The 19,221-nt window shown below is 47.1% G+C and overlaps 1 protein-coding gene across 1 annotated transcript; it reads right to left on the reverse strand.

Annotated features, from left to right (window-relative positions):
- Positions 1–4,696: 4,696 nt before the first annotated feature.
- LOC116957300 (E3 ubiquitin/ISG15 ligase TRIM25-like) lies at positions 4,697–18,244 on the reverse strand. The gene is made up of 7 exons (XM_076055753.1): positions 16,942–18,244; positions 13,353–13,377; positions 12,604–12,699; positions 10,017–10,250; positions 8,847–8,869; positions 8,208–8,302; positions 4,697–6,840 (listed from the first exon to the last, which is right to left on the reverse strand). The coding sequence occupies exons 1-7, from the start codon at positions 17,676–17,678 to the stop codon at positions 6,293–6,295; spliced, it is 1,758 nt and encodes a 585-aa protein (XP_075911868.1). The 5' UTR covers positions 17,679–18,244; the 3' UTR covers positions 4,697–6,292.
- Between the last annotated feature and the right edge of the window lie 977 nt (positions 18,245–19,221).

Consider the following 19,221-nt stretch of genomic DNA (forward strand, 5'->3'; position numbering starts at 1 on the left):
GTGTGTACACAGAGTGGGGAGCAGTATTGTAGTGGTTAGCGCGCTGCACTAAGAACTCGGTGAACCGAGTTCGATTCCAGCTCAAGGCCAACACTGGTGACGATTATCTGAACCGGTCCTGAGCCTCACCTAGGTCGACTCGGCCTCAAATGAGTACCTGGTGCAGTGGTGTGTAGTGAACATCGCTACCGGGGAGACAAAGGCGGCCGGGCGTGGTACTGGCCACCCACTCTCTCGTGTGCCACAGTGCCGGCCTTGATAGGTGCTACGAAATGCGAACAGCACTTGCCTCTAGAGTCTATTGGAGACTACACGGGGGAGCTTTGTCCGTCTCTACAATGTGACAAAGCTCCCCCGTGTAGCCCACCCAGGCTGGAGGGGCAAGAGCTGTTAGTTGCGAGGAGCAGCAGCGCCTGTGAAGGCTGCCACTGTGGTACACGAGGCGGGTGGGTGGCCAGCACCACGCCCGGCCGCCTTTGTCTCCCCAGCGCTGATGTTTACTACACACCGCACCAGGTTCTGATTTGAGTCCGAGTCGACCTAGGGGAGGCACAGGACCCGGTTCTGATTTCGCTCGCCACTGATGTTGGCCGTGAGCCGCGACGCAGCGCACGCGCAAACCGCTCCCCACACTTAACACTTACAAACTACAACCATTAACCACCAATCACAGTCACAGTGTGGGTCTCTGTGGGTTACTATGGGACTCTGTAGGTCTCTATGGTTCTCTAGGTCTCTGTGAGTCTGTATGGGTATCTGTGGGTCTCTGTGAGTCTGTATGGGTATCTGTGGGTCTCTGTGGTTCTGTATGGGTCTCTGTGGATCTCTGTGGGTCTGTATAGGTCTCTGTATGGGGCTTTGTGTTAGGGTATCCGAGTATGGGTCTCTGTGGGTCTCTGTGGGTCTGTATGGGTCCTTATGGGTCTCTGTGGGTTACTATGGGACTCTGTGGGTCTCTATGGTTCTCTAGGTCTCTGTGAGTCTGTATGGGTCTCTGTGAGTCTGTATGGGTCTCTGTGAGTCTGTATGGGTCTCTGTGAGTCTGTATGGGTCTCTGCGAGTCTGTATGGGTCTCTGTGGGTCTCTGTGGGTCTGTATGGGTCTCTGTGGGTCTGTATGGGTCTCTGTGGGTCTGTATGGGTCTCTGTGGGTCTCTATGGGTCTCTGTGGGTCTCTGTTGGTCTCTGTGGGTCTGTATGGGTCTCTGTGGGTCTCTATGGGTCTCTGTGAGTCTCTGTGGGTCTGTATGGGTCTCTGTGGGTCTCTGTGGGTCTCTGTATGGGTCTGTATGGGTCTCTGTGAGTCTGTATGGGTCTCTATGGATCTCTGTGGGTCTCTGTGAGTCTGTATGGATCTCTGTGGGTCTCTGTGGGTCTGTATGGGTCTCTGTGGGTCTCTGTGGGTCTGTATGGGTCTGTATGGGTCTGTATGGGTCTCTGTGGGTTACTATGGGACTCTGTAGGTCTCTATGGTTCTCTAGGTCTCTGTGAGTCTGTATGGGTCTCTGTGAGTTTGTATGGGTCTCTGTGGGTCTGTGTGGGTCTCTGTATGGGGCTTTGTGTTAAGGTATCCGAGTATGGGTCTCTGTGGGTCTCTGTGAGTCTGTATGGGTCTCTGTGGGTCTGTATGGGTCTCTGTGGGTCTGTATGGGTCTCTGTGGGTCTCTGTGGGTCTCTGTGGGTCTCTTTGGGTCTGTATGGGTCTCTGTGGGTCTCTGTGGGTCTCTGTGAGTCTGTATGGGTCTCTGTGGGTCTCTGTCGGTCTGTATGGGTCTCTGTGGATCTCTGTGGGTCTGTATGGGTATCTGTGGGTCTGTATGGGTCTGTATGGGTCTGTATGGGTCTCTGTGGGTCTCTGTGAGTCTCTGTGGGTCTGTATGGGTCTCTGTGGGTCTCTGTGAGTCTGTATGGGTCTCTATGGGTCTCTGTGGGTCTCTGTGAGTCTGTATGGGTCTCTGTGAGTCTCTGTGGGTCTCTGTGAGTCTGTATAGGTCTCTGTGAGTCTCTATGGGTCTCTGTGGGTCTCTGAGTACCAGAATCTGTATTTAGACTCCACGAGGAATGCGAAAAGCTCTGAAGCTTTTTCGTCACAGATGTCCGTTCTGGGGGAGGGGCCACGGGGGTGGGGGGAGGTCAGAACGTTACAACAAACACACAACGCGCGTACAAGACACGAGGGGAGGGGTCAGCGTACAGGAGAGGTCAACAAATCACTTCACAGATCGTCTACAAACGCAGCAGCGAGCTGTGTTTGTAGAGAGAGCGTCAGTGCACGTGTGTACATCACTCGCACACGGCGTTAAGTCGCCAGCCGCTTAACCCCCCACCCCACACCACCACCACCACCGACTCAACGTCGCGACGTAAAGACACAAATATAAATAGTAGTAGATATTAAATAAAACGTTATTAAAGTTAAAAAAAAAATTCCCAAACCCACCGCCGCCGACGGCCCGTGACTGGCATCGGCCTAGGTCGGCCTACCGAGCACCTCGCGCCTCGGCCGGTACGGATTCTATCCGAGGCGCGGTGTCTCTCTCGAGGCCTCGCCTCAGGGGGTGGTTTAAACGCCTCTCGGCCTTTTGGCGAGGACAAGGGGGGGGGGGCTTCTTTGTCTGTCGCTCTCTCTCGGGGGGGGGGGGGGTGAGGAAGACAAAGACGGCTGGGAGGGGGGGGAGGGGTGACTCACGGCGACGAAGATTCGCAGAAAGCGAAGCGGCTTCGTCAACAATGGGGAGCGGGGAACTCAAACCGAATCGATTAGTGCGCGTGGGGGCCCTGAAAGCATCGATTCCGATTCCTCTAGAGACGTCGATGAGTTGGGAGAGGGTGGACGATGTCGATTTTTAGATCGATTAGGAAATTGCGATTCGATTTAACGTTAAGTTGAATACGATGCTGGCACGATCCATGTCGTGGTTCGATTTTCGTGGATCCATCCAGAAATTAGAATCAGAATTTTGATTTAGACTGCAGGAGGAGTCCAGTTGGGGTCACGGGGTCAGCGAGTTACTGCGTCACTGTAGTGTAGTGTATAGTGTAGTGTATAGTGTAGTGTATAGTAGTGTATAATGTAGTGTATAGTGTAGTGTGTAGTAGTGTATAGTGTAGTGTATAGTGTAGTGTATAGTGTAGTGTGTAGTAGTGTATAGTGTAGTGTATATTGTAGTGTATAGTGTATAGTAGTGTATAGTGTAGTGTATAGTAGTGTAGTGTATAGTGTAGTGTATAGTAGTGTATAGTGTAGTGTATAGTGTAGTGTATAGTGTAGAGTATAGTGTAGTGTATAGTGTAGTGTATAGTAGTGTAGTGTATACTGTAGTGTATAGTGTAGTGTATAGTGTATAGGAGTGTATAGTGTAGTGTATAGTGTAGTGTATAGTGTAGTGTATAGTAGTGTATAGTGTATAGTAGTGTATAGTGTAGTGTATAGTGTATAGTAGTGTGTAGTGTATAGTGTAGTGTATAGTGTAGTGTATAGTGTAGTAGTATTTAGTGTAGTGTATAGTGTAGTGTATAGTGTAGTGTAAAGTGTATAGTACTGTATAGTGTAGTGTATAGTGTAGTGTATAATGTAGTGTATAGTGTAGTGTATATTGTAGTGTATAGTAGTGTATAGTGTAGTGTATAGTGTAGTGTATAGTGTAGTGTATAGTGTAGTGTAGTAGTGTATAGTGTAGTAGTGTAGTGTATAGTGTAGTGTATAGTGTAGTGTAGTAGTGTATAGTGTAGTAGTGTAGTGTATAGTGTAGTGTATAGTAGTTATTGTAAAGTAGTGTAGTGTATAGTAGTGCAGTGTATAGTAGTGTATAGTGTAGTGTATAGTACTGTATAGTGTAGTGTATAGTGTAGTGTATAGTGTAGTGTATAGTAGTGTAGTGTATTGTGTAGTGTATAGTGTAATGTATAGTAGTGTATAGTGTAGTGTATAGTGTGGTGTATAGTGTAGTGTATAGTAGTGTATAGTAGTGTAGTGTATAGTGTAGTGTATAGTGTAGTGTATAGTAGTGTATAGTGTAGTGTATAGTAGTGTATAGTGTAGTGTATAGTAGTGTATAGTGTAGTGTATAGTGTAGTGTATAGTGTAGTAGTGTTTAGTGTAGTGTATAGTGTAGTGTATAGTAGTGTAGTGTATAGTAGTATAGTGTATAGTGTAGTGTATAGTGTAGTGTATAGTGTAGTAGTGTATAGTGTAGTGTATAGTAGTGTATAGTGTAGTGTATAGTAGTGTAGTGTATAGTGTAGTGTATAGTAGTGTATAGTGTAGTGTATAGTAGTGTAGTGTATAGTGTAGTGTACAGTAGTGTATAGTAGTGTTGAGTGTAGAGTATAGTGTGGTGTATAGTAGTGGAGTGTATAGTGTAGTTTATAGTAGTGTAGTGTATATTGTAATGTATAGTGTAGTATATAGTAGTATATAGTGTAGTGTATAGTAGTGTATAGTGTAGTGTATTGTAGCGTAGTGCATAGTGTAGTGTATAGTAGTGTATAGTGGAGTGTATAGTGTAGTAGTGTATAGTGTAGTGTATAGTAGTGTATAGTGTAATGTATAGTGTATAGTGTAGTGTATAGTAGTGTATAGTGTAGTATATAGTAGTGTATAGTGAAGTGTATAGTAGTGTAGTGAATAGTGTAGTATATAGTAGTGTATAGTGTAGTGTATAGTAGTGTTTAGTGTATAGTAGTGTAGTGTATAGTAGTGTAGTGTATAGTAGTGTATAGTAGTGTACAGTAGTGTATAGTGTAGTGTATAGTGGAGTAGTATATAGTGTAGTGTATAGTGTAGTGTTTAGTGGTGTAGTGTATAGTGTAGTAGTGTATAGTGCAGTAGTGTATAGTGCAGTAGTGTATAGTAGTGTATAGTGTAGTGTATAGTAGTGTATAGTGTAGTGTATAGTAGTGTATAATGTAGTGTATAGTGTAGTGTATAGTGTAGTAGTGTATATTGTAGTGTATAGTCTATAGTGTAGTGTATAGTGTAGTAGTGTATAGTGTAGTGTATAGTGGTGTAGTGTATACTAGTGTATAGTGTAGTATATAGCGGTGTATAGTGTAGTGATATAGTGTAGTGTATAGTGTAGTAATGTACAGTGTAGTGTACGGTGTAGTGTATAGTGTAGTGTATAGTGTAATGTCTAGTGTAGTAGTGTATAGTGTAGTGTATAGTTTTGTATAGTGTATAGTATTTTATAGTGTAGTGTATAGTTAGTGTATAGTAGCGTAGTGTATATTGTAGTGTATAGTAGTATAGTGTAGTGTATAGTGTAGTGTATAGTGTAGTGTATAGTGTATTGTAGTGTAAAGTGTAGTGTATAGTAGTGTACAGTAGTGTATTGTGTAGTGTATAGTGCAGTGTATAGTGTAGTGTAAAGTGAAGTGTATATTGTAGTCTATAGTAGTGTAGTGTAATGTGTAGTAGTGTATTGTGTAGTGTATAGTGTAGTGTATAGTGTAGTGTATAGTGTAGTGTATAGTGTAGTAGTGTATAGTAGTGTAGTGTATAGTAGCGTAGTGTATAGTAGTGTAGTGTATAGTGTAGTGTATAGTGTAGTGTATAGTACTGTAGTGTTAGATTTGAAGCTTTCGTGACTGCAAGGATTCATACTCTTTGGTTTTATTCGGTAAAGTAACGTAGATTAAATAACACAAAATAAAAGAAAACAATTAAATCACGACGTTTCGGAGGCAACACAAGCTTCCGTCTTCAGGTGGAATAGTCACAGAAGAATATCTGTGTCAAGTACACAGCTCTGAGGCGATCGGGTTTATATCTGGGTTGGGGGGGGGAACCAGAAAGGAAAGTGGGTGGGTGGGAGGGCTGAGTTCAGCCGTTTTGTGAAAACGATGATGGCGATGATGGTGGAAGTGATGACTATGGTGACTATGATGGTGGTGGTGTTGCTGGTCGTGATGATGACAGTGGTCATGATGATGGGGTGATGATGACAGTGATGATGTTGGTGATGATGGTGATGATGGTGGATCACAGGGATGAGGAGGCGTGGTGACGCAAGCGCGCACTGCAGGCGAAGGAGCGGCCACACGAACCTGCGATTTGTACTGCACCGGCGATATCGCTCACGCACGCCAACCTGAACCTCCCCCTCCCCCCTCACCCTACCCCTCCATGCTCACCCGTCACCTTCTCCTCCATTCTGCTCTCACCATCACCTTACCTCACACTCTGTTCCACCTTCCCATCACCTTCACTTCACCCTCTCCTCACCATCCACCCTCTGCTCCGTTTATTGGGTTTCTCTCTCGGTTTCTTGGGTTTCTATCTCTCCTCATCCTCAGGATGCACGACTCAGATCCACGATCATCAATCGATCATTCAAACACCACACCCACATCGCAGGGTAGAGAGGCTGCGAGAATCTCTGCCGAACCTCGTGGATCACCTCCATGGAGTCGGCGCGGTAAAACGCCAGGAGCCCCCCCTCCCAGTGCAGGTGAAGCCCGATTCTGCGGGGGCAGGGGGCCCCCCTCACCGACAGTGCAGTCTTCACTCCACCATGAAACACTAAGAAGTTGTCACATTTCTCTAAACACCAGGACGAGTCGCTCTCTCCCAGCAGCCGTGCAGCACCACGCCCTTTCCGTGGGATCGTCCCGTACGCAACTCCAACTCGCCACCACCGTGCACCCCCCACGTCCACCTCCCAGTAGTGGTGGCCAGACGAGAAGCTCTCACAGCACAGGGCTTGTGCACAGCCATCAAACCGGTGTGGGTGATCGGGGCGACCCTGGGAGGCACGGACCGTTGTCATCGTCCTGAGATCTGAGGAGATCTGGAGTTCGTTATGAGCTGAGTTTGTGTCCAGAGTTGGCGAGCGTCCGTCTGTGACAACAGCGATGACAACATCACTACAGAACACCGTCATCATCACCATCCACCATCACCACCATCACCACCATCATCTTCACCATCAACAATACAATCACAAACATCACCATCACCAACCATCCTCGCCATCTATATCATTAATGACAACAACATAAACATCACCATCACCATCACCACCATCATCAACACTGAATATCAACATCACTACCGCAATAAGCAACATCACAACCATCATAACCACCACTAGCACCATCCACCATCACTACCACCCCCCCCCCCCCCCCGACCATCACCACTATTTCCATCACCACTATCCCCATTACCACCATCATCATCATCACTATCACCAACATCACCAACACGATCAGCATCATAACCATCACAACGACCATCAACACCATCATCACCACCATCACTACCATGACCACCTTAACCAATATCATCATCACTACTACCATCAGCGCCATCAGCAAAACCATTACCAGCTATATTATCACCAATGTCACCATCACTGCCATCACCACGACCATCGCTGCCATCACCACAACCAACACCGTCACCACGACCAACACCATCACCAATCCCATCACCATTCCCATCACTCACATCACTAACATCAACATCATTACCACCATCCTCATCACGACCATTATCACCATCATTATGATCATTACCGCAACAGGAACTCATTTGAGGTTGAAACTACCTAGCAGAGGCCCAGGACTGGATCAGATATCACTTGCCACTTATGTTAGCCATGGCGGGTAATTATAATCAAACAAGGGTAACTGCGTTCGTAGTGCAGTGCGCTATAGACTATGCCACCTCTCCCCCCATGCACAAATGCACAGACATTCGCAGGCACACACTCCAGCTCAACATCACAATTACCTCTGACTCGTAATGATGATTATTTACACAAGAACACCGCACTGAGTCTCGTGGCTCTGTTCAGTAGGGTCCTGGAATGGGATGTGAACAAAACAATAGTCTGTGTAGATTTCACAGACTATTGGGACAAATGCTGTCCGTGAGAGTCTATGTAGGCTGGCATGGCACACGAGGTGGGTGGCCAGTACCACGCCCGACCACCTTTGTCTCCCTAGTGGTGATTTTGTTTACACACCACATCAGGTTTCAGGATGTAAACAAAGACATCCCCCGTGTTGCCTTTACAGACTGTTGGGGCAAATCAGTACTGTTGAAGGCTGGCACGGCAAACGAGGGGTTGGGTGGCCAGCACTACGCCTGGTCGCATTTGTCTCCCTAGTGATGATGTTTATAAAACACCAGGTACACACACGGGGATCATTTATTGTCAAGATAGTCCCATCACCCATGATTCACACTGAATAACTCACACAGGAGTTTGACTCCCCTTGTCTCCAGGACTTCAAGTGAAGCAATGTCCTCTTGGCTGGGAGATGAGGGTGGAGCTGCTGTAACCCTCCCTGCCCTGTGAAAGCAGAACATACACGGCTACTATCTCACGCAGAGCATCGTCACTCACAGGATCATCACAGCTCCATCACACAGGCACTCATCAAACAAAGCATCATCACTCATCTAACAATTACAGCATCACCCCGCAGAATTACTATTACCACACACAGCATAACCACACACAGTATCAACACAGCATCATCACACAGCATCATCACCACACAGCATCACCACACAAAGCATCACAACACACCATAACTACTCAACACACAGCATCATCACCACACAGCATCACCACACACACCATCACCACACACAGCATCACAACACACAGCATAACCACTCAACACACAGCATCATCACCACACAGCATTACTATCACCACACATAGCATCATCACGTACAGCACCATCACACATAGCACCCTAACACACAGCATCACCACACACATGTTCACCACACACAGCATCCTCACACAGCCAATGTCTCACTGCCCGCACCCGACACTCAGTCCCATGTTGTCGTGTGTCGAGTCGTGAGTGAAACTCGTCTTTTACCTGCGCGTCTCCTCCAGGTGCCCCTATGGGAGAGAGAGTGATACGTTACTTTGACTCTACCTCCAATCCCTTGTGATGAGTGGAGTTCCCACTGCAACACCGTGGGTGGAATATAAACCCCAAAGTCTCGGCTTATGACCCCATGATCACCAACACTGATTTACGAGGCAAATATTTCCGAGTGAGACAGGTTGATAGTCAACTATAAACTACTATTTGTGTTTTTCCACGTAAGTCCCACAAAGCGATGTAGCTCTTTTTCAGAAGCGACCTGGCCACAACTGATAGCTGAACGAAGTGGTTCATCACTTGGAAATTTATAGCAGCCCAATACTCTAGACGCACGTTTCCAAATGTGAAGGCAAATTTTTGAGGACTCGGAGAAAAATCCATGCGACCATGGAAAGAGACGCGAAAACTCCAAATGTATATGGACGTCAGGGTTGGGATCAAATCCCCGACCTTCGGTATACCAGGCGAGGTAGTTAACATCTCGCAGCCCCCATGAGGACCAACACTGATTTGCAGGGCAAATATTTCAGAGTGAGTCCGGTTGATATTAATCAGTGTTGAGATTAATTTCTGTCAATGCACACGTGGCAGGTCTTACAGAAGTGGTGGTGAATGCACAATGACATCATTAATACGCGTATGAGAAATCGTATTTATTTAAGTTTCTATAATATGAACAATGAAGGTAGCGCATCCAAGAGGAGGTACACAAAGTAGGAAGCACAGATGAAATCAGCTCGTGAGCAGGCGCTGGTGGATTGTTGCATCGCGGCATCATGAGATGTGGCAATGGCCTGGGGAGGCCTTCATCCATTAGTGGATAGATCATGGCTGATGATAATCATGAATACCGTGTACATTGTTGTTGCTGTTGTTTTAGGGTTTATTAAAAAAGTGCAATTCCAATAACATTTAGATTATAATCACAATGAAACCAACTTAATGGAAATCTGTTAAAGGACGAGAGAGATAATTCATTTCACTGAGAAAATATGAGCTGGCCTTCAAAATGGCAGCCACTGGAGCTGCGATGCGAGTCCGTGAGTGGAGCTGTGTTCTCAAGCCCAGTGGATGCGAGCTCTCATTCAGGAGCCTCCCTCTGCTGCTGCTGGTGAGAGGGCTCTGTGCCAATAGCGACAGTGGAGACTCATCGCTCACCTGCAGGAACGCGAGCGAGTCCCTCTCCTGCGCTAGGGCCTGCAGGCGGGTGGCTGCTGCCTGGAGCTCGCTGATCTCGTGCTGGTAGCGAGCGATCTTCTTCTCGATCTGGGACAGCAGCTCGCGCCCTTTCTGCTCCGCTTGCTCTAAAGCCGTCTTCTCCTCCGCATCCAACGCTGCTCTCGCGTGGGTGAATCTGACCGAGATTGAGGCCTTTTCATCTGTCATGGATCCCTGCAAAGAGAAATAAATGCCACCTTTGTTCATTGAATGTCTGGTCTATTGTGAAATGACATTCAGGTCGGTGTGACCCGAGTGCAACTGTGGACTGTGAAGGTTTCCAAACAGTGATACGAGTCTGCAGCACTGAGGCCTCCTTCTTCCTCTGCCTCTGATAACGCCACTGTGAATTTTCACTACAACACGACTCGCCATAACTGGCGGGGGCTGTGAGACAATGAAATCATCAAATACCATCATGAGTACATTTAGCATCCATGCCATTCTCATTGCTCAAGGCTATCAGGAGGATGCTTTGTTTACCTTCGCATGAAGCGAAGGGAAATCTGTAATTCGCCTTCAACAATGTGAGCCTTACTGAATTGAGAATTGAAGCTTTCGTGACTGCAGGAATATCATACTCTTTGGTTCTTTCTGTAAAGTCACGTAGGTAGAAATACAATAAAAATAAACAATCACGACGTTTCGACTGCAACACAAGCAGCCGTCATCGGGTGATAATCACACAGAGAGGGACCACACAGAGGGACACCACGCAAAGAGACATACACACATGGAGATACAGGGACACACAGAGGCAAGCCGTGTGTGCGAGAGAGCGAAACACGTACACTGAGGGGGGGAACATCGGCTGTAGAGAAGGGGGGAAGGGGGCAGGGAAAAGTCATAGACATATACATAGATGAAGAGGACGTTGGTAAAGCACACCGAGAACGACAAACTGAAAGGAGGCAAAGACAACAAGAAGATGGGAGATGTGAACCTAGCCAAACTTAAAAATATAATGCGATGCAACCCAGAGTCGGCCAACAACAAAGTTAAACACTAAAACTGGTTTATCACACATTTCAAAAGATTGCAAAAATTGGATCCATCTTCTAGGTTGAACATGCCAATGCACATAGAGGACAAGGACTCGTGAATCACACAGCGAGGGAACACACAGAGGGACACCACATGAGACATAGGACACACAGAGGCAAGCTGTTTGTCTGAGAGAGCGAACACGTATACTGAGGGGGGGGGGGGGGGGCGGGGTAACTTATATATGCTGTAGAGATGGAGGAAAAAGAAATGGGCAGGGAAAAGTAATAGACTTGAACATACCAATGTACATAGAGGAGGACATTGGCAAGACCCACCGAGAACGACAAACTGCAAGGAGGACCAATGTACATTGAGGACAAGGACTCATGAATAGACATTCAAGGAAAACCTCTCCGTAGAGGTGGATTAATCTAGAATTGAAGCTTTCGTGACTGTAGGAATATCGTACTCTTTGGTTATTTCGGTAAAGTAACGTAGATAGAAATAAAATAAAACAAATCACAACACAAGCAGCCGTCATCAGGTGAGAATCACACAGAGGGACACCACACAAAGAGGCACAAAGAGACATACACACAACCTAGAAGATGGATGAAATTTATTTTTAGCAATCTGTTGAAATACGTCATCAACCAGTTGTAGTGTTTAACTGTGGTGTTGACCGACTCTGGGTTGCATCGCATTATATTTCTAAGTTTGGCTAGGTTCGCATCTCCCATCTTCTTGCTGTCTTTACCTCCTTGCAGTTTGTCGTTCTCAGTGTCCTTTACCAACGTCCTCTTCCTCTATGTACATGTTTATGACTTTTCCCTGCCCCCGTCCCCCCTTCTCTACAGCCTATATAAGTTCCCGTCCTCAGTGTACGTGTTTCGCTCTCTCGCACACACGGCTTGTCTCTGTGTGTCCCTGTATCTCCATGTGTGTATGTCTCTGTGTGTGGTGTCCCTCTGTGTGTTCCCTCTCTGTGTGATTCTCACCAGATCACGGCTGCTTGTGTTGCAGTCGAAACGTCGTGATTTGTTTTATTTCTATTTTATTTCTACCTACGTGACTTTTCCAAAAGAACCAAAGAGTATCATTGGGAATTTAGGCTAATTCTTCTTTAAATTAATGTTTTGCATGTTAGTGAAAACCACGTAAGTATGGATGAAAAGAGAGGATCATGAAACCACTTGCTATACTGCCACCTGGCCACCCTAAAGCCTGATTGGTTTTAGTAAGATGGTGTACAACAGTCTGTGTGGGATCCACCAACTCTGCCACCAGAGTATTGGATAAGAGGTACGTTGTATGGAGATATGGGAATGTGGAATTTCCACCACTGCTTCAGTTTCTCAGTGGAGATGAGAACAACCTCCTTGCGGGTCCTGATTATTGAGGCGTATTGACCGTTGTTTCTTTAGTCCCACAATGTGTTTAGAGTCAATGGAAGTCCATGTGAATGAATGGAGTTGTCCTCCATCACAAACCCTACTCAGGGTGGAGTCACGGGTCACTGAGTCCGGCCCAGACGTGGTACCTGCACGTCCCTGCGAGCGGCCTCCATCTGCCTCACGGACTCCTCCGCCTTCTTCCTCTTCTCCTCCACCGCCCGCGTCTCCTCTCCCACTTGTTTCTGTGACAGACGTCACCAGGGGAGACTCCACTCACTCTCTGAGCATCCCCTCCCAACCCGCTCCACGTGAACCCCTCCACATTGACGGCGGCAGTAGCCCCAGTGCAGCGATGGAGGCTGGGGGAGCAAGCGCTGCAGGGAACTGATTTCACGAGGAGCTCAGACGTGTGGAGGGCTTTCTAAATTGTGGGTGGAGCTACCTAAGCAGTGGGCAGAGCTACCTAAATAGTGGGTGGGATTACCTGAGTCGTGGGTGGGTATACCTGAGCAGTGGGCGGAGCTACCTAAGTAGTAGGTGTGGCTACCTGAGTAGTGAGTGGAGCTACCTAGGCAGTGGGTGGGGCTACCTAAGTAGTGGGTGGAGCTACCTGCGAAGTGGGTGGGGCTACCTGAGCAGTGGGCAGGGCTACCTGAGCAGTGGGCAGGGCTACTGGAGTAGTGGGTGGGGCTACCTGAGTAATGAGCGGGGCTATCCGAGTCGTGGGCGAGGCTATCTGAGGAGTGGGTGGACAAGGCACCAGAACGGTGAGATGTCATCTGCCTTACCTGCGAAACAGGAGGTCGTGGGTTCGATCCCAACCCTGATGCCTGTGTAGTGTAGCAGAACGACACTACTGTATTGGCTCGGTATGGGGGCTGTAGGCAGGTGTCACGGGAGTCGTGTCGGGCTGTGACACTCTGCGTGAACCCAACAGGACACGTGACCAGATAAAGGGGGGCCAGGGGCCCCAGGGGAGTCACGTGATTGGGCTTCGGGCCTTCCCGAAGGATCGGGAAGGGGGGCATGGCCTGGGGCGGGGCCGGCCATGCTGGAGTGGTTATAAGCGGGGAGTGGACGGAGAGCTGTGCTGTTCTGCTTTGCTGCTGGGTCATCTCTGGGATGAAGCTCTCCGGTCTCGGCTAGTGGACCAGGCAGCATGTTGGGCTGTCCTGGTCCAGTAATGTAGTATCTCCGTGTGTTAGTTAAGGTAGGAAAGGTGGCTATTTTTGTATATGTTGGTTGTGAAAATTTTGATGAAAATAATAAAAAAATAAATTAAATTTGGAATTAGCGTAATTATCCAAAATTATGTTAATTGATGCAATTATGCGCATAAAGCATGCTAATTTATGCGAGTGCATATGGTTATGATAATGGGAGCCGTTATGAAAATTAGGCCCCGCCTCGCTGACAAGGGTCGGATTATCAATCGGGAACATACAATTAATCGTATGAAGTTATGCCAGTGTGATGCAAGTATGCCAGCGTAAGCTCGGCTTCGATTTCCTAGGTTCGTACTAACACTCGGTAATACAATTAGTTGAGATTTAACATTTACTGAGTATGTGTTAGTGTGTTTATGTCAGGTCTCCAAATTCAAATCTCAACGCAGAATACAGTTCTTATAAATACGATGCTTATGCTTGAACTCAGGAAAGAAACACCCAGACACTTTTGTGCTAAGCAATTTTAATTTCTAAACCAAACCTTAACTCTATGATATGAATTATTATACTTGAAATTGTCAACACAGTACTACAGGCGATGTTCATTTCATTGATCCATCTCTTAAACCCTTAATAATCACGTTGGTAATTGGGTAACAGAACAATTGATTACTTCCTCTGGGTACCACGAGCATATGGAAAATATGAATAAAAAGTCCTTAAAAATTCATATGACGATATTCATGCAAAAAAGGCAGTCAAAACAATGATTATTCCTCAAAGGCAAAAGTATACGTCAATGGATTCATCGGTAAGATTATGCCATTAAAAAGAAAAAAAACGAACGACTGAGATACTTAATAATGACCTTATCCACATAACTCAATGGGTAGCAATGTTCTTCACGATCAGTTGATATTTTAATGCCCTTTATAATTAGTTTTAATATTGTGTGGGTGCGGTGAATTGTCTCTTTGGTAAATTCTTGTATGAGCAGAGGACGTAAGCGTCATGGGTTTGTGAAAGTGGGGGAGGGGTATATGAACAACGGCTGGTTCCCTCTATTGCTCGGCGTTGGACATTGACTGATGGTTCTCTCCACCGCTGGATGATGAGCTGCGCCGCATGCACTCTCTCCGTGGAGATGCGCATGATCACGCTCGCCGCTGGTTCGCTGGCAGCAGCAGTCTCCTCCTTCCACTGCTGTAGTAGCTGCGCCACACGCGCTCTCTTTGTGGAGATGATCGAACGCGCTCTTCGCTGGTTCGCTGACTCTTTTGCTGGATGAGCCAAGTCGGCACAATGCTTGGTGGTGGTTGCGCTGTAGCTGGCACTCGATGTAGAATAAAAGTCTTTTAGCGATACTTCGTCTTTCAGCTCTGAACTCACACTCGGTGGCACATCGCTACTCTGCCAGCCTCGCCATCCTCGGTTGATCGCGGGGCCCCTTGGAGTCTGCCGCTCGCCGCCCTCTTCTGGCGCTTGCCGAGCTGTTGTCCTGTTGAACTGTCGACAGTGCTATTGTGCGTGTCGTGCTGCTGTTTTATCCGAAAAATCTCCCCCCTCTGCGCGTCTCTTGCGAGAGGAAAAAAAAAACCAGATGCTCACTCTGCGTTGTGGGGGGGGGGGGGGTGTAGTCTGTGTGTGCATCATTAAGTCCAGCGCCTCCGTGTCTACAGATGGCCCCCGCGATAATACATTTCCCTCGCTCTGGTGTTAAAATCCTGCTCTCCTGCGCTGCGGGAAGACAAACTCGGCCAGGAGGCTCCTTCCTATGGAACACAGTCTATCTTGGCTGTGTAAGCCCGTCCCGTTCCGCCTCATTCCTTCTCGATAACCTTTGATGTAACACTGCATTTTCTGTCGCCAAGATTGGTGATTTAACAGTTCATCATTAGATGTTACCTCCGATATTCCAAGGGTTTTATGCTTTTGCTCACTGTCCGCATACATATACGATGTCGACCTATTTACTAAGTTCTAAACTTTAACCGTCGTATTAATAGCAAAGAAGGGTAATATGTTTAAATCTCTTGTGTGTTTGTCGTCACTCTGTCTGCGGGCTGATGGAGGGGGGGGGGGGTCCCTGAAGCCTGGAATTCCCCCTTCCCTTTGGTGACCCCGGGCGGCTGTGTTACATCAAATAGGTTTGTTTGTGAATTGTCCTTTGGCAATCTGGAGATTTTGCAGATAGTCGCTAACCTCCCTTTGCCCCGGAGTTTACAATTTTTTATTTTTAATGGCCTTTTACGATCTCCAGCTGATGTTTGCTGGTCCTTGTCGTAGCGGGTGATATTTATTCATTTATAAAACAATTAACGGCAAGTATTATTATTAATATCAATTTTGGAAAAGGCCTATAGATACAACACTACCACCTTAAGTCGTTATGTTAAGTGTTAATTGTTATGTTACCTAATAAATAGTGTTGCCTCCAAAGTTCCAGTGTGCGCCTGAATTTAACCCACTACACCAGTATACAGTCAACCCTTCTACCTCGTGGGGGTTAGGGGCGCAGGCCCCCCGTGATCTGGAAAAACCGCGTAAAATGTTTTGGTCCCCTTGGTGAGCGACGCGGTACAAAAAGATACGAGAAACGCGAGATACAAAGATCACTGCGAGATCACTGCGAGATATCAAGTGAGAGGCTGCCGTAAACACACTTGGCGTCCTCCAAACCAGCGCATAGAACCGCAGTTGTTTTCGCAAACTAACTTTTTAAAAAACGTAACTTTAAAAAAATTGTGTATATTTATGGTATTTACTACTATAATGAGCCAATAATGTCTGTGTGTCCCGCGCGTGTCGTCACTCCAAATGAGGCCAACACCCCTCAGTAATATTCATGAACAGGTGGAGGCCCCCACATGGACTCCCCCCACCTCATTAATAATCATGAGCGGGTGACGTCACTCCACATGCGGCACCCCTCCCCTCATTAATAACCATGAGAGGGTTATGTCACTCCACATGGGGCAACCCCACCCTCATTAATAATCATGAGCTGAACAATTTTTCTATTGAATATTTCAGATTTACTGCAATAATCACCCGTCATTGGACGGACAAACAAGCTAGTTAAAATATAAAATACATTAATATTATACAGTACTGTACATATATTTCATGCATTTATGAGTTAAGGCATTTTTTTGTGTGTCATCTGCTGGCCTTTGCGTGTTGTCTGTGGCTTTCGCAAAACTCCCAAAACTCCCAAAATATTCCCATTTCAATTCTTATGCTGACTCCGCGATCTATCGAAACCGCGATGGGGAAAGCCGCCATGCAGAAGGGTCGACTGTACTATGAATCTACCCTTCAAACACTTGTTTGAAAAATAAATTGACGGTCATGTAAAATATTAAATCCACTTTAAAATGAGTCTGAGCCACTCGCTGTGCTGTTGAGAGCCAATGACAGAGTTCATCAGCTGATGCTGCGGTATCGTGGGTACTACTCGGTGACCGTGAGAACCTCCTCCTCACCTTTCGTTTGTCGTGCTCCACCTTCAGAGTGACGAGCTCGTGCCCTCGATGATCCACAGTGACGGTGCAGTCCCTGCAGACGAGGCGTCCGTCGTTAACGCAGTAGAAGTGGTACTCGTCTCCGTGCTCCACGCACCGTCGATTCTCCAGGTTCACACCGGGCGACACCAGGACGTGGTCACGAAACTTTGCCAACTGCCGGTGGGGCGCGACGTGGGCCATACAGAACGACGTCTCACACTTGAGGCAAGTCTTCACTGCGGGCTTCCTGCAATGATCGCAGCAAACAGCAGAAGCAGCGGCATCGGCAGCCATGGGCTCAGCCACTCCCCGCTGCTCGATGAGGTTGGTGAGCGTCACGCTCTTGTTCAGCTTGGGCCTCCGAGGGAAGGTCACTCGGCACTGTGGGCAGGAGAAGGACTCGGCAGCATCCCAGGCGCCCTCCACGCACTTGAGGCAGAACGAGTGGCCGCAGCTGAGCGTGCAGGGGCAGCGGAAGGCGTCCAGGCAGATGGGGCAGGTCAACTCCCCTGGTGCCTCGCTACCACTGGGAGCTGCACTCGCCATGGCCCTGTGCCTCCACTCAGAGACGGGCACTGGCTGTAGCTCAGGAAGTCACTGGCTGTAGCTCAGGCAGTCTCTGGCTGTAGCTCAGGCAGTCTCTTGCTGTAGCTCAGGCAGTCTATAGCTGTTGCTCAGGCAGTAGCTGGCTGTAGCTTAGGCAGTCACTGGCTGTAGCTCAGGCAGTCTCTGGCTGTAGCTCAGGTAGTCTCTGACTGTAGCTCAGGCAGTCAATGGCTGCAGCTGAGGCAGTCTCTGACTGTTGGTCAGGCAGTCTCTGGCTGTAGCTCAGGCAGTCTCTGGCTGTAGCTCACACAATGTCTGTAACTCATGCAGTCTCTGGCGACATCAGAGACACTAAACCAGGAACAAGCCACCTAAATGTGAGGCAGGTTAAAGTACAAAGTCTTTCAGTTTGAGTTGCATATCATGAGGCGCACCCAGGAATGTGTTGACTTGTGACCGGGTAGAGTTGTCTCGGCGCCAGAGATGGCTAGATAAAGAGTCAGCTCACCTCATCTCAAATCACCTCATCTCAACTAACCTCTTGTCAACTCAGCTCATGTCAACACACTTCTGTGAAGGTTGGTCCATCTTGGACTAAAAGTAGGTGGCCTCCATGGACAACGCAGGTGTCCTCAACAGTCTGGACGAAAAGAGCTGCTGCAGGGTTGTGGTTGGGTTTCTCGCACATTCAAAAACACTCATTTGAAGAGGAATTGGCTGAACGTCCCAAAACAATATTTCATTGAAAAGTGACTCATTGAGGCTTTACTTGTTGAAGGACAATTTACGCAGATTTCCCATCGCTGCAAGTGATAGATATGTTTCGAAAAGATGGCGACCTCTAGGGCAGTGGCATCGCCATCCACGAGTCGAGCGGTGGCTCAAGTGCTGCCTCCGCGAGCCTCGCTGCGTCTGTCAACAGCGGTGCTAATCTCAACAACTTGTTTTATATTTATAGCACACCTTTTCTCAATGTGCTTAACATATTTTTATTTAAAGCTTTCGTAACTGCAGGGATCCATCTTCTTGGTTCTTTTGGTAAAGTCACGTAGAATGGAAATAAAATAATAAAAATAAAACATAATAAAATAAAATTCTCACGACAGAGCTGTCTGACAGCTCTGTTCCTTCACCTGAAGAAGGCTACTTGTGGTGTGGCCGAAGCGTCGTGACAATTTTATTTTATTGTTTTATTTTATTATTTTATTTCCATTCTACGTGACTTTACCTAAAGAACGAAGAAGGTGCTTAACAAAGTTAAATAAAAAGGATACATCATCATCTTCTTATATATAAAAGTCTGAGGGATTTGGCTCTCAAACGGTGGGGTTGATGTCGAAAAAAATTTGCCAGCCAGCACTCCCTAAGCCCCGCGGTGGGAAGAGGCTATTCCTTTTTCACGTCCGTCACCTTTAAATTAGTTAAATGAGCGATTTTGTGGAATCACGATATATTTATTTATTTACTGCGCGCCACCGGCCGTACCAACTCACGCCAATTGGGTTGGGTGGGGGGGCGGACCCTACCAAGTGATGCGCGTTCG

The sequence above is a fragment of the Petromyzon marinus genome, chromosome 72, assembly GCF_048934315.1.
Source record: "Petromyzon marinus isolate PM22_M1 ecotype Great Lakes invasive population chromosome 72, UKy_Petmar_22M1.pri1.0, whole genome shotgun sequence".
In the NCBI taxonomy this organism is placed as follows: domain Eukaryota; kingdom Metazoa; phylum Chordata; class Hyperoartia; order Petromyzontiformes; family Petromyzontidae; genus Petromyzon; species Petromyzon marinus.